Below are 15,846 nucleotides of genomic sequence, written 5' to 3' on the forward strand. Positions count from 1 at the left end.
ACGTATTGCCTGTTTAGTATCAAAATGCGGTTAATATCGCGCTAATATTTTATCTCTGATATATATATATATATATATATATATATATATATATATATATATATATATATATATATATATATATATTAAGTGACGTTAGTCCCGCGGTATGCGCGGTTTTATCAACTTATCATAGCTTTCTCGCCAACGCAATTTTTCGACATAGCGAAAAACGATCGTCGAGAGAAACGAGTCGAGGGTCGAGGCTGAAGGCTGAAGGCGTAATGGCAGAGCCAGCCAGCCAGCAGCGAGCAGCGAGACGAGCAAGGTGAGGCAAGGTGAAGCGTGGTGGGGGAATTTCGGGAAGGATGGAGGGGGGAGAGGGCGCGACGAGACCGTGACTAGGCGAGGCGAGGCGAGGCGAGGCGAGACAAAGCCTGGCGAGACGAGGCCGACACCGACAACCGACACGCGTGCTCCGTTCGAGTCTCGAGTCAGGTGCGGCGCGTCGTCGAGAACCTTTCCTATGACGTGGATTCTGAGGCTTCTGAACCGCATTCTCACTCTGTCAGTGTACTGGGTGTCCCCAACCGAGACGGTCGCGTGATATCGCTCACGCACATTATTGGGAAAAACGTGCCGAGGGCACGCGGATGCTCGAAATCGTCCCTGCTATAAGTCGGCGCAAAACGCTCTTTCCAACGAGGATCGTGCCAGGCTACACGAGGTCTCCGGATTTTCTGACAATTTGCGCGAGTTGCTCGTTGGTAAGCTCGATGAGTAAATAAGAAGCTTTGAAACGCGTGGTGTTTTCGCATGCAATTTCCTTCTTTTCTCCTTTTTTTTTTTTTTTTTTTTTTTCGCACACTGAGCGTATGTATGGATTCAATAATTATACCATCTCCGACAATGTGACAAGGTGACTGAAAAAATTCCATTACTAACACGTAACACCATTTGTAATAGACGTCGTTACAATTGCTGTTGTTATAATTTTTTTTTTTTTTTTTAATTATAAACTTTATTTTTCGTCACCGTGATTCGGCTGCAGAAACGTGTTCCTGTGTTTTAAACTGTGCCGGTATTAGAGGCGCTAAAATTTGAAAAGAATGTCTAGAATTTTAGATGTTTCTAGACGCGTCTGTCGTTTTATCTGTTGTTAAAATGTGCATTTTTCATTTATCATGTACGGTCGTACGTACAATTTACCGGAAGTTCTGCGAGTAAATTGGAATTGTGGGAGTTTATCGAATAAATAAACTTGTTTATTCGCGTTGACATAACTTTTAGATAACAAAACTGAATGATTAATAATTGTGTTTACTTTAATTCCTCGTATATTTGTCATTTTATCACGATATGCATTTGTGAGTAAATAATTACCGCGATCTATTGGACATTTATGACCGCGTATTCAATCGTCAACTATCTGAAGAAGTATATAAAATATTTATTAGGATATAAATTTTCGGCCAGTTTGACAACTATACACAGACAGTTTAAAATTTATATAACCTTTTAATATCATCTTGATCTGATTGAAATTTTTTAAAATAATTTCTTCCTTTTATATATTTATAGACGCTTGTACATATTTCTTCCTAATTTTGATGAATCGCGTATATTTATTCTGAAAAATCAAATATATCGATATATTGATAAAAATTGAACATATACGATACATCGATTCTTTTTCTAAATGAAAGAAGAACATTGCTAGTTCGCTTTGTATATTACATAATTTTTTCTGTTATCTATAATTGTTTCGTCTAATTTATTCAATTCTATGTCAAGCGTTTACATTCTATACAATTGTATACAATTGATGCATTTTAAAGAGGCATAAACTCAAGATACATTTCAAAGAAATATAAGCCCAAAATTTTTCTCACATACAAAATTCATATAATCAATTCATATGAATATATTATATTTTTGCTATCCTCTCACTTTCTCTTTCTTTCATCAGCAATATTGAAAGTTCACTGATAGCCGCGTCTTGATTAAAGAGCAATTAAGGTGACAGATACATTAAATTAACGATAAAACTTTATTGTTTCAAGAATTAATATTTTGCAAAAGAACCCTGTTCATTCGTAAAATAATCCTATTTAAATACGCATGATTTGATATGATTCACATGATAACGTTTCATCATATCGATCCAAAATGTTTGATATGGTAAATTAAACATTTGTACGTATGTATCTGTGCCCGAGATAAGTAATCTAGTAAAACTCCAATTATTCTGATGATTTTATCAAAAATATGAAAGAAGTTAAATTTACTTTTTCATTGAAAAAGAAAATACATTTAATAGCAATTTCTTCATTTTTTTCAGACACATGAAACAAAATTGTCAATTTTCTAATGTTACATCACGAAAACAGCCACAAAGATCATTTATTAATTTTTTTAAATTTAATATATACAAGTACAGTGATGTTATAATTAAATTGCCTTTTTAAAAGGAATATAAAGCTGCAGCGCGAATGTTCTCTATTCGTATGCGCGAGTTGTTTTAAAAAATTTCTACGTGCACATGAATTTTATGGTATATGAGAAGTAAATTTTATTGGAAATTTAATATCCCTTTATTTTAGTAGAGAGACGGACATTCACGCAGAAATCGACCAGTCGGTTTCCATGGTGATCATACCCCTCCGCCAACTCTTATATGACTCTTAACTACCTACTTTCGAATCTTTTGCTTACATTTATTTAAACATATTTTAAAGACATATGTGAAGCAAGTCATTTGTGATACGTGCAATCAAAGAAATAATCGTTAATATTTAATTTATGTACCATCGATTGCATTCCCATATAAAATACGTTCTTGCATGACATGTTCTGCGAGGCATGTTAATGATACCCTATTATTTTTTTGACAAACCTTTTTTTTAACGTGACAAGCATAATCATAAACTAATAAATGTATAATGAGACATATAATGCTTTCTTCAGACATTTCGGCCGTAAATTTATGTCGCGATCATAAATTTTTATATTAATTTCATAAACTTTAAACGAGAAAGCAAAAATATTCGTGTAATTTCTTATCAAAATCAAATATTGATAATCGTACATGCGTAAACGTTTAATTTTTTACAACGAAAGCTCCGTAAAAAAAAGCTTTTAATGACATTTTCGGTGGATGATGTCATCACACGGGACAGGCCGAAGACTCCAATCTTACCAATCTTACGTCAATTAAAATATGACGTTCCTTAAACTTCTTGTTAAACTGACAGTTTATGCGTATGACAAGTATATATAAAATATAACGCTTCTTGATTCTAAAATTGCTTCTTGTCCCACTAATGACTTTATTCATCGAAAATTTGTTGAAATAAAAATTGTGAAGAAGTTCTTAATATACTGCAATATTAGTTCTCTCAGTTTCAAGGCTCATGAATTTGACGTTTCAAGCTTAGATTTATAAATACACGTTATTATGAATTGCCAAAAGAATTCTCCACTTTACGTCGAAAGTCGATAGTTGTCCAATGCCAAAGTATTAATAGATTATCGTCCGACGAAAGACTTCTAATAATAAATGTGTCTGCAATTGAAACTTTTGGGACGCTCAGGTATATTTTATACGAGAAACAATTTTTTTTCATCTGTTTATAATATAATATAATAGAGTACAAACGCCCCAGTGGCAATGCTAATACAATAAATATGCAAGAAATAATATTTTATATTTTTTTGAAATAAGTAAATGTTAAATATTTTTTTTTTGTATAGTTAAACTGCAGGTATATATAAATACATACATGATAATGAATAATTAGAGATAAAGACAGTAATTTCAAAGAAATATTTAGATATTACAATACTTTTCATATACCAAATATAGATAGTATAAAAAATAATAAAATTATAAAAAAAGCTAATATGTATATTGATAATTAATAATTTACTAAACAAACATTTTATAATGCAATTTGTTAAATATCTTACAAATTGTTTAGTACCCAATTATTTTGTATGCTGTTTCATTGGAATTAACATCGTGATTACGATGTTTGAGCAAATGTGTGCTCATCACAAATAAATTTTAACTCCGATATATTCTTGCACATACAATAAATTAGCAACACTTAAGCGAAAGAAGCGTTGATATAATTCCTTACAATTAAGCGCATGATACATGTAGAGATATATCCGATGAAAATAAATATACATACGTACATAGCGAAGAATTTATTTTTCTTGTATATTTGTTGATGTAATAATTAGTTTATTATAATTACATATTTTATATAAGTATATATATATATATATATATATATATATATATATATGTACCTAATTTACACATTGAAATATAATTTTTTTCTGTGTCGATAGAAGAGAGATTACGAGGAATGCTTCGCATGCACGTAACGCTCTGTAATCAATAATTATGCATGAATAGATATGCGCACTTTCTCTAGATTGGATCCTTTTTTATTTCAGGTATTACGCACTGACACGAGCACATTTCTTTCCTTGTTACTGATAATTTATTTTACAGCTTCTAGCATGGTGGATATACTTTTCTGGTCGATCGATTAAACGCCAGTCGCAAACGCTTTGCTTTACTTCTCGATTGATTAACTAACGAACTCACTTTATCTAATCCCACTTTTCTTTCATTTATCAATGATTGTATATTATAATTATTGCTCACGCCGACGAGTGTCGCAAGTACTTTTCCTACACCTATACACGCATGCACGTCTGCGCAAGCACGTTATTTACATTATCTCGATGGTGAGTAATTACTGATTTTTCTCTTTATTATAATCACTTGCTTTATTTCTTTCAAAATCTCGTCTTGAAATAATATAATACAAATTATTGCGTGCACGAGATTTTTCTCACATGCATATATTGCACAATAACATACTTTTTTGTATCTATCAATATGAGTATCAAGTGCCAAAACGTGTATAATTTTGTCGCCGCTTGTTACGAAAGATATAAAGGTATAGAGAATTCGCGTACCTTGTTTGTTTTGTATCTATTACAAGGATTTTGCGCACACAACATTTGGCAGTTGTATCGAAACCTTGACATCAAGTGGATCTTTGTTATCAATAAGCGTTTGTAATTTAACCGTTTTCTTATCGAGTACATAATTCGATATATTATTAAGAAAATGCTTAAATAGTTTAATACAGCATTAATAAATAAACATGTTGCAACTCCAGTAATTGATGTGTATGCGATGATACATACAATTATACACTCAAAAAAAATATTTTGCTAATGTAGATAGATTTTTTTTTCTAGATGTCTCAATTAAAATTTGTCGCTACTTTTTGTATCTGTTGGAATATTGTTTGTCACGTATAGAATTTATAGCAGCAATATTCTAGCAATATCTCTAGAAAATTTAGATCTCATTGTCAAATATTAATCATAAATATAATAATTGTCCTTGACAATAGGTCTTAAAGATAGGCATCGCAGAAAAATGTTCTGTCTAAATTACACTAATAGTACAGATATAAATTCTGTCTCATTTAAATTGATTACGTAAGTGGGAAATATATGCAGTATCACAGTATTTGCTAATAATTTATCTGTTTCAGTTAATTTTTCACACCTAGAAAATTTTTCTTAATTTTCTAAGTTGCAAGATCATTTTTTTGAATGTATCACCTGTATTTCTCACGCAAAGATTTTGTCGAAATTCTGTTCTCGCATGTATATGCGACACGTGCGATCTTATTAATATATTTGAAAATCCTTTTATAGGACGAGCGACTCGAGCGACTCGAAGGTGCGTGCATGCTGAATTCGGTGCGGTCAACGTTTTGCGAATCGTCCAGGATCGTTCCGAGGATCCTTATGGTAACCGGAGGACAAGGTGGATATCATCCGAGCGAGTTCCAAGGGCTGAAGGGCTGGCGGCGTCGTTGGATTCACTCGGCCATTACTTATATTTAGAGAGACAATGGCCAGCAGGAACGAGGCTGACCTGCAAGAGATTCAAGTAGAATGCAACGACGACTACAATAGAAACAACAACAGACATGATAATAATTACAGCGATCGCTTTGCTGGAAAGGAAGATGGGTGCGCAAAGAAAAACCACCAGAGAAACCATCCGAGTCAGCCAGGCAAAGCCCCTTTGGTGGGCTGGCGAAATGGGAGTCCCACGATCTGTTTCACGACTTCCGTTAAAAATAATGTCGATTTGGTGGACAACGCAAGAAATAAACACGAGACCAGTCTGGATTCGACGGAGAAGTCCAACGACGCGTTCGAGCCGATCGAGAGGAGCGGAACACCGAGGAAGGTTCAAGAAACACTCGATCGCGAGAAATATGTCGAATCGAATGTTAATACAATAATGAATCGCCGAGTCAGAGATTCTATCGATTCCGATAGTATTATTTTAAAACGCGAGGATTCCGTAGGTTCTATCGAAAAAGAAACAAGGCGTAAGAAACCGAAGATACCAGACGGCGGTTGGGGCTGGGTAGTCGTTTTGGCCTCTCTGATCATCTCCATGATAGCTGACGGCGTCTCCTTTAGCTTTGGTTTACTTTACATCGAGTTCCTTCATGAATTCGGCGCGTCCAAGTCCAAAACTGCTTGGATCGGTTCACTTTTTATGGCTGTGCCGCTTCTATCCGGACCGATCATGTCCGCCCTCGTAGACCGTTATGGATGTAGGAATATGACCATCATCGGCGGCATGATATCGGGATTGGGCTTCATACTAAGTATCTTCAGTAACACTATCGAGGTAATGTACTTGACCTTTGGCGTAATTGCGGGTCTCGGTCTGGGTTTGTGCTACGTCACCGCGGTTGTGAGCATCGCCTTTTGGTTCGACAAGAAACGAACCCTAGCTGTAGGTCTCGGCGCATGTGGCACCGGCATTGGTACGTTCGTATATGCCCCGATGACGACATACTTCATCGCCGAGTATGGCTGGCGAGGTGCTTGTCTTCTCCTGGCCGGCACATTCTTCAACATGATCGTCGCGGGGACTGTTATGAGGGATCCGGAATGGTGGATCCTGGAGCAACAGAGGCAGGATCAAACCGTGCCAAGGAAATCAAACATTCGATCAGACGGTACAGTAAAGTCAAACGGAAGTCCATCGGACGAGTTCCCAGGTGTCGAGGAGCTCCGACGATTACTCAGAAGCGACCAGGCGCCCGAATATTTTTTACAGAACCTAAGTACGAGTACCGAAATGGCCGACGGTGTTAAGAGACATACGACGAGCGTGGTTAATCTGCCGACTTTTGTAAAGCGGAGTGAAAAGGTGAGCGATAAAGCGACGATTTCTTCGATATTGTCAGTTTTTGTAAATGAATGAATTGAAATGTATGAGATTTTCAGGTGCCTTTGGAAGTATTGGAGTCCCTACTAGGCAATTCTAGGCTCTATACTGTTATTCTGGAAAATTATCCTAGTCTTCTAAAGTGTAGAAGTTTGTCCGATAAACAGCTGCAGGATTCGACGGGGGAGATTAATAAAAGAGGAGTCACTATGTCAATGAGGTTAATCATTTACTACCTGTAATTATAATATAGGTTTTAGTGATAATTCTTCATCAAATCCCTCTTTTCCATCAATATGTTCCTATATAATAGTTTAGTTGCGCGATACTTTAATATTCGAATACATGGAATCGAATACAACACGCCGCGGTATTTAATATTTCTATTACATTCTACAAAGGCTGAAACGAGCACCGGAATCAAAAGTGATCGCCGAACAAAGGAAAGATTCATGTCCGACATCCACTCATGCACCGACGAAACTTGTTTCCAACAGAAAAATGTCCAAGAAGGAAATAGAGGAGACTAATCCCTTGCTGGCGAAAGAAGTCACGGTAACAAAACGTTACTTTCGATTATGGATATCGTCGACTCGCACATCAAGCGAATACTTTCTAGGTCATTCCGACGGAAAGAAGGAGATCCGTGTCTAAACGTTACGTTGACGTTGAGCCACAGGCAAACGTCATCAGGACCGATTCGATACCTTGGCTCAGACGACAGTTCAGTACCAACACCCATTATTTCAAGGATATCAGAGTCCATAGAAATTCTGTCATGTATCGTGGCGCTTCCCTAAATCTGCACAAGTACAGACTGAGAGCAAGCAGTTGTCCCGACATCTATAGAAACAGTATGATCACATTGGCTAAAGAAAACGAACAGGTATTTTAACGCTCGTCATGTTGGAAGGGGTAGGTTTGTTTGTGTGTACACTGTACAGATGTAGAATTCCGTATCTTATGCAGAAGTGGTACGACGAGCTGATGGACCTGTTAAAGAACATGTTGGACTTTTCAATGTTTCTCGAATTGCATTTCCTGCTGATGTCACTGTCGACGATATTGCTATTCACATGGTTTATCGTTCCATATTTCTACCTTGCGGAGCATCTGACTAGGAATGGTTACGATGAGTCCGATGCTGCTAATCTTCTCAGCATTATCGGCATAACAAATACCATTGGAATGGTAATCTTAAATCATTAGAGTAGTCCGCTCTATCCTCGAATCAGATGAGATTCTCTCATACTCGGTGTTGCTCGCTTTTAGATCGTTCTAGGCTGGGCTGGTGATCAACCTTGGATGAATGTCAGTAAAACGTACACCTGGTGTCTGATAGCGTGTGGAGTGGCTACGATATTGATGTCCGTCTTTACCCATAATTACCCGTTTCTAATGATGACCTCGGCAGCTTTTGGCCTGTTTTTCGCCAGTAATTTCAGCTTCACTCCTGTTATATTGGTCGAGCTGATTCCTCTGGAAAGATTTACTACCGCTTACGGTCTAAGTTTGTTATGCCAAGGAATCGGGAATCTTCTCGGACCTCCGTTAGCTGGATGGTTATTTGACGTCACAAACGCCTGGGAGCTTTCATTCTTTATGGCCGGCGGTTGGATTATTGTCTCTGGAATCTTTGTAGGTATTATACCGTATACAAAGAATAGAAAAATTTTCGGCAGTGGACCGATCGAGATGGAACGAACGAATGGAAATGACAGTTTAGCATAAAGCGAATTATATTCTTTGTTTTTACACATGCATGCACAGTTATTCAAAGATGGAGGAAAAACCGGACAAATATTTATCTGCTCGAAAAAAAATGTTAATTTAACGTACGAATCTCACTACACATTTACATCAAATATTACGCAGTACGACAAGATAAGACGTTCATCATATAATGAATATTTTTCAATCGTTTATTTATAGTGAGAATATATTTTCACGTATATACAACGTATTCCTTGTAACTTTCTTTTTTTGTACTTAAATTATTCATGTCGCGCAAATGATTATATTCATGTAATAAAACATACAAATCGGTTAAAAAAAATATATCATGCACTTACTTAAAGCTTTTTCTACTCAAAGTACGCTTTAATAATGTACAAGTTGCGTATGACAGACTTAATTGAATAGAATTACATAAAAGCGATAAATATTTACTTGTTTGTAACGTACTTACAATTAGTCTTGTTACAAGACACAATGGTATTAAGAAATCAAAAGATATATTTTATAATGTGTTTTTGTAAAACTCATATGATGAGATGAGTTTATTTTCAGTAGAAACTCTTGTAAACGCTTAAAACATTTAAATACATGTATGCTTTAATAATGTAAAGAAGCGACGTGTTAACAATTTATAATGAAATTTGTTTCCCAGATAATGAAGTTGTTTCATAGTTTTATATAGTATATTATGTGCTTATGATGTAATATCATTGCACGCAAATGTTTTTAAAAGTTTTTTTTGTAAAACTTTTATTACTTTAAAGATCCAAAGATTAGATAGTCAAACTGTGACATATTAATGTTCACTATTATGTATTTAGAAAGAGCGTGAAAATTTACCAAAAAAATTCGCAGCTTTTCGTTAAAGGAAATCTGCCAATCGTTGAATTTTTATTTATTTTACTTGTTCGATTTACATTGTTGCGTGTAATATATAGTGTGATATATGACATTAAATATGTAAATCTGTTAGTATAATACAAAAAAGATGTAAACATGTTTTATCTTCCATTTAAACAAGCATTTAATTTTAAATATCAATATTATATTCAGGTACTTTTTTGTCCGAAGAAAAACTAGAAAATTATTTACGAAATGGAAAGATCTTTGTATGAATAGAATATATTTACAATTTATTAAGTGCTCTAAAGCTGTCAGAATCTTATATGTCAAATAATTATTATGTTTACATGTATCTTTTCCGAAATGTGAACAAATTAAATATTTATTATTAATGGTGTTAAAAATTTTATGTTACCGTTTCACGTTACCATGATCGGGATCGACTGAATATTATTTATCTGAAAAGACGTGAGAGAAAACAGAATGAAAAAAAATTCAATTCCCCGTCCTTTCTCTATCTCCATTGATGAGTTATCTTAGTATCCTGGAGATGTCATTGGATTGAGTGCATTAGGGCTTGGACTTCGACTGGATGCCCTCGGGACACCTAGAATGCTGGCGAGATTTTGTATACTTTGAGGAAACATTCTCGCTACGATGAAATGCTGCGGGCTGATTAACGCGTCTCCCATTACACCAAGGCGTACGCCGTTTCCAAGCCTGTGTAAAGTTATTGACATGTCTAAAAAAAAAAAAAAAAACGTATACAACTTGATGCAGTGAAAAATACAACGTACAATAGATATCGCGCGAGTAATAAAATATATACTACAGTTTCCTTGCGGTGGTCGCCAATAAATCGCACCGTCTACGCCTTCCACAGGTAGATCACCGTCGACATGCGTCAGACACAGAGAATATCTTTTCGACAGTTGATTCAAGAGTAATTTTAAAATGATGGCAGGTACGCAGCACGAGATGAATCCGCAGGAGGTTTCCGCTGCCGTGATCGCATAAATCGCGCTCTGCCTAGATCTGGCTTCTTGAATGTTTCGCTGAATCACCTTTAGGAACCGTGATACGAAAGCGTTGGAGAGAGTTGTTCGAGCGAGTTGTTTCATGCGTGAATAGGTATCCGATTCTCACCTGTAGTATCTCGACAAGATCGTCGTGAAATAACGGCGTCCTGGTGGGTAACGCAAGACAGAGGATACCTCGGGCCTCGTGATTCCGCAGGAAAACGGCCCGTTGACTCACAAACTTGACGGTCGCGAGCACGTCGTCTGGAATATCGACGGCCGAATGCCTGAAATATTCCTTCAAGGTGTCTACGGTGGCTGCTAAGAGAATTTCCGTCTCTGTCGCACCGGTTACGTTGGCGATTTTCCGCACGTGTTCGATGTCGATCTCCTCCGACCAGGCCACCACCTTCCTACCGCACGGAGAGATAGTCTGCAGTTGATTTGACTGAGGATGCTTCAAAAACAACTCCTCGACGATGATCTTGGGTGCTGTTACGGCTATCCAGCTGATGGACACCACCTCTCGGATCGCTTGGAATATCAAAGGGAGATAACAGGACAACATGTACGTCAAGGTATCCGGATAGTAATGTTTGTGTCGTGATTTTAGGGCTTGCAATTCTCGAACGAGTAGAAGCGGCGTTCTTAAGCACGACGTGACCATGATGTACCAGGACAAAGCAACGCAAGAGTAAAGGATGTCGACCGGATTGAAAGACTTTGCGATGGACTCGAGAATCATTCCAGAATTAAAGTTCCTCTTGCTCGATTCGCGTTGGACGATTGCTAAAAACTCGAGGAATTTCAACCCTTCTGACTTTCGGCATTGTCTGCAGAGAGTTACGGAAAAAAATTAGTATTCAAAGTTGAGACATATAGTTGTTATCAGAGTTGGGAAAGTTTTACTTTAATAAAATAACTCGTTACCGTTTCCGTCACTCAAAATATATGTTGCCTAGAAAGTAACTATAATTTCGTACTCGTTATTGAAGAATGTAACGAAGTTAGTTTTTTCCTTACAAAAAAATTAATTTGTAACGCCGTTACAATTACCGCGAAAAAAAGTAACTGTAACGGTAACGACGTTACAAGTAACGCAGGTATATTATATATTACCTTTTTTTTAAACACATTTCAATATTTAATCAAGTAAAAAAGCTCTCTCTAATTCAATAAAATGAACAGGTTTAGAATAGGCATAAAGAGCTATAAAAATAAAAAAAAATAATATAAAAATATGAATTTAATAATTAAAAATAACGTGATTTGTTAACATCCAGATGTAACATATCACGTTATTTTTGATTATTAAATTCATATTTTTATATAATTTTTTTTTACAGCTTTTTATGCTTATTCTAAACCTGTACATTTCAATATTGCTGTTAATTTTGTTTAAAGTACATTTGCCTAAATAAATATGTACGAACGAGAAAAAAACAATTCTCAATATCTGGCAGAGAAATCAACCATACCTGGCCAGCTCTTTCAGAATACATATTAGCACTATCACCGCAATTTTGACGCATTGAGACACTGCTATTCGCTTCTTCAGGATCTCCGGTCGTTCGATGGGATCATTGTTGTAGAGGAAATCGTTCCAATAGTTGCTGAAGCTCTCGATGAGCATCTGTCGAAGGCGCGGTAGAGCGGTGGGCTCAGCATACAGGTTCGTAAAGGGCGAATCGCTCTCCTGACACGTCCAGTTATCCGCCGAATACTTCAACGGCAGGAAATCCGCTAAAGTCAGATGTTCCTGTCGCAGAAGCAAATGATGCGCCCGTACGAGGCATATCTGACGCTCTTCTCCTCGTACGAAGCAATTCACTACGTGCACCTGCCACGGCGATAATCTCCTCGGAAGAAATTTCGACGTCACGTCGCTTATGTAATCCTACGACAGAATAGTTGAAATCTTCCCAGATAGCAAGTACACGACATTTTGACGTCAAAATATGATCAATTCGAACCAAATATAACGTGTGATGACGATATTTCAAGACGTTAAAAAGACGTGACTTTATGACTATCTTAGACCTATTAGTGACATTTTAATGACATTTGATCACGAATCTTCTTCTCTAGCGTGAATTCGTAAAAAGTGAAAAATTCATTCACAAATATTGAATTCCTTAATGAAACTTTTCACGAATTCACGCTAGAGGAAAAGATTCATGATCAAATGTCATAATCAAGTCCCAGGTTATAGAGGAAATTCATGTTAGGACCCTAAGGTATAGAGAATTGTAAATATCGAAATTATACACACAAGATTATTTTAATAATTTAAGATATTATGAAAACTTAAATGAGTTTTTAGTTAAAAAATAACAATACTTGGGCGATTAATAATAATGGCATAAGAATCATGATTTTATGACATTATTTGATCACGCGACGTCATTGAACCAGAAATGACCAGTTTTCGATGTCAAAATGACATGTGCTTGCTAGCTGGGTTGCATTGAAAGCCAGAACCGATCTTTGCAATTAAAGAACAAGATAGATGCCGACCTGTATATTGTTGTCGGTGATGGGACGACCGCGAAACGAGCACGGTGAATTGACGAGGTGGCTGTCGACGGAGTAATCAAGTTCCTTCCAGACGTAGACGCCCCATCGTGTGAACAGAGCCGATCTGAGGTATTTTCTTGTAGACGCTAGATGCACTAGGTGATTCTTCACGCCCTTCACGATCGAGCGTCCTTGCACGAGAAGCGTGCAGATTCCCTGTATCGGTGATCGCAGTAGCGATTCGAATTTTAATTCTTAATTCGTCAATACTTACATGAGCGCGTCCCTGATCCAAGATACTGCGAATACTACTCTCTTCCACCACGACGTAATTCGGATACTTCCACTTGACGAAGCGTATCCAAGATCTCTGTGTCCACGTCACCACTTAAAACACTCACGCATGTTATATATATATATATATATATATATATAATTAAAGCGCGATATATCTCGTAAAATGATTCAAAGACGAAGCAGAAGAATGATTCATATCATATACGCGTTTATATGTATATGTGCACAATTTTTAAATTACAAATGAATAAATATCAAAAGCAATCCAAAGTCACACAAAGCAAGAAAAAAAAATCGTTAAACACGCTTGATCTATTATCTGCAGTGCACGTAATCTTGATAGGTTTTTAAACTACCAAGTAAAATAGTTTCCTTTATCGAAGATAGTTACCTAAATACCCGATAAAGAGAAGAGGGACCAGAAATATCGTCAGCGCGAAACTGAAGCCGAGATTTATCATCCAAGAGACACCGACGCCGACCATGACCTGGTTTGCTCCGTCAATCACCGATATTTTTCAATTATTTAACAATGGGAGAGCTTTGGACCGGAAGCGAGCTGCGCTCTTGCAGCTTTCGACCTTACTGCCAGTGATGCAAGTCGGCGGAATATAAGCCGCGGCAGCATCCGCGTTCGCGTATCGGGATGCAGACGATTATGTATTCCGAGTCTGACCCTACGACCCGTTACAAAAAAAAAAAAACTTCGAGAGGCCAAACAGACACTGGTGAGATATTATTACTCCTCCACCGTCTCGCCATTGAATATCAACTTGAGAGGTCTTGTCAGAAATATACGAGTTATCATTGACAACCGTTCGCGATGGAAAGGGCGGGGGAGGAAGATAATGAATGTCCTTTGGTCCCGAAACTTCTTTCGGGCGAAGATGACTGTTGATCTGAGTATAAAGAGTTGCCGCTTTGATATAAAATTCAATCGAATATTATGCTGATCCGATCTATTTAACGATGAAATTATTTTCTTAATTAAAAGCGTAAAGAATCTTCACTCCTTCTCTCTCCCTTTAAAAAAATCTAATTTTTTATTTTGTCCAATCTATTATCTGTTGCGTATATTTTTTATATGTTTCAAGTTAAATATTGTTATTAAAATTGTATTCGCGGAATATTAATCTACTTCAATTATTGCATCTCGAACAACAATTAGCACAATAATTTATGTCTACGCGTAAATAATGTAAAGTATATTTCACATGATATCTATATCAGCATTGAGTAAGGTTGTGTCGTAAATTTCAAAATTACGTTTACATGAATTGTTTACATATTTCTACACGATATTTACATGGATTTTTTTTTCATAGATTATGTAAACAACGTAAATTATGTAAGCAATTATAAATTAAATATTTGTAAAACAGTAATTATTATAAAATAGAGAAAGACAGGGAAAAATATTAATATAATAAAATTAATAAATATAATATAATATTTTATAATACAATATATAGTATTTATTTTTTTAACAGTATGAAATTCAGTTTATTGAATCCTTTGTTGAATTTTCGTGATCATTTTCGTCATCATAAATATTAAAATTGCGTCATTATCTATTTAAACCATATACAACATAAACGAAACATTTTCAATAAACTATATTTTACAAATCATCCATTGTTAACCTAAATGATATGTTAAATATAGTTTATATTGTTTACGCGTAGATGTAGACTATCATAATTATGAGTAAATGTCCAATTTTGATATTGACATTAAATGTCATTATACTATATACAGGGTGTTCTGTAATTGATGAAAAACCTGCTAATGGCAGATTCTTAGATCATTTGGAGACGATTTTTCTTCAGCGAAAATGTGGAGGCATCAATAATTTCCGAGTTGTAAAAGTTAATAAAAAGAAGGCGCTTTTCGCAAATTAAATTTTTTGAAGTTAAAAAATTTACCAAAACTACATTCTTCAGTTAATTTTAGATAGAGTTTACTCTAATAGAAATTTTATAATCCATATAAACTTAATACATGAAAAATTGATGTAATTTTGAAATTATGACACACTAACTCTTTATTTCCAACTATTATCGTTAATCGAAAAGAAGGTTTTCAAATATTAAATGTAACCGGAAAATAAAAAATAAATTATATCTAAAATACCGACGTAATGGCAGTGCTTATTCA

The 15,846-nt window shown here is 35.8% G+C and overlaps 2 protein-coding genes across 6 annotated transcripts; one reads left to right on the forward strand and one right to left on the reverse strand.

Moving 5' to 3' along the window:
• The first annotated feature begins 372 nt into the window (after window positions 1–372).
• Window positions 373–9,076, forward strand: LOC140663089 (monocarboxylate transporter 14). Of its 4 annotated transcripts, none has more exons than XM_072886976.1 (7): window positions 374–746; window positions 5,734–7,258; window positions 7,336–7,496; window positions 7,678–7,831; window positions 7,896–8,162; window positions 8,246–8,467; window positions 8,549–9,076. In XM_072886976.1, exons 2-7 carry the CDS (start codon window positions 5,933–5,935, stop codon window positions 9,005–9,007), a joined length of 2,589 nt encoding a protein of 862 aa, XP_072743077.1. In that variant the 5' UTR covers window positions 374–746; window positions 5,734–5,932; the 3' UTR covers window positions 9,008–9,076. The 4 variants fall into 4 exon arrangements, with proteins under 4 accessions (XP_072743081.1, XP_072743077.1, XP_072743079.1 ...); XM_072886978.1 differs by lacking the exon at window positions 374–746 and adding an exon at window positions 4,315–4,743; XM_072886979.1 differs by lacking the exon at window positions 374–746 and adding an exon at window positions 4,820–5,075.
• A 101-nt stretch (window positions 9,077–9,177) lies between these two features.
• Window positions 9,178–14,422, reverse strand: LOC140663090 (uncharacterized). Of its 2 annotated transcripts, none has more exons than XM_072886982.1 (7): window positions 14,081–14,422; window positions 13,667–13,779; window positions 13,393–13,608; window positions 12,354–12,772; window positions 11,003–11,708; window positions 10,689–10,920; window positions 9,178–10,598 (listed from the first exon to the last, which is right to left on the reverse strand). In XM_072886982.1, exons 1-7 carry the CDS (start codon window positions 14,172–14,174, stop codon window positions 10,393–10,395), a joined length of 1,986 nt encoding a protein of 661 aa, XP_072743083.1. In that variant the 5' UTR covers window positions 14,175–14,422; the 3' UTR covers window positions 9,178–10,392. The 2 variants fall into 2 exon arrangements, with proteins under 2 accessions (XP_072743083.1, XP_072743082.1); XM_072886981.1 differs by having other exon boundaries at window positions 10,686–10,920; window positions 14,081–14,420.
• Between the last annotated feature and the right edge of the window lie 1,424 nt (window positions 14,423–15,846).

Source organism: Anoplolepis gracilipes, chromosome 2 (genome assembly GCF_047496725.1).
Source record: "Anoplolepis gracilipes chromosome 2, ASM4749672v1, whole genome shotgun sequence".
Taxonomy (NCBI): Eukaryota; Metazoa; Arthropoda; class Insecta; order Hymenoptera; family Formicidae; genus Anoplolepis; species Anoplolepis gracilipes.

Coding starts and splice junctions, on each gene's coding strand:
- LOC140663089 (XM_072886976.1), top strand. CDS start 5,933: ATGGCCAGCAGGAACGAGGCTGACCTGCAAGAGATTCAAGTAGAATGC. Junction 7,832..7,895: donor TGCTGGCGAAAGAAGTCACG/GTAACAAAACGT, acceptor AATACTTTCTAG/GTCATTCCGACGGAAAGAAG. Junction 8,468..8,548: donor TAACAAATACCATTGGAATG/GTAATCTTAAAT, acceptor GCTCGCTTTTAG/ATCGTTCTAGGCTGGGCTGG.
- LOC140663090 (XM_072886981.1), bottom strand. CDS start 14,174: ATGGTCGGCGTCGGTGTCTCTTGGATGATAAATCTCGGCTTCAGTTTC. Junction 11,709..12,353: donor ATTCTGAAAGAGCTGGCCAG/GTATGGTTGATT, acceptor AACTCTCTGCAG/ACAATGCCGAAAGTCAGAAG. Junction 10,921..11,002: donor ATCTTGTCGAGATACTACAG/GTGAGAATCGGA, acceptor CGGTTCCTAAAG/GTGATTCAGCGAAACATTCA.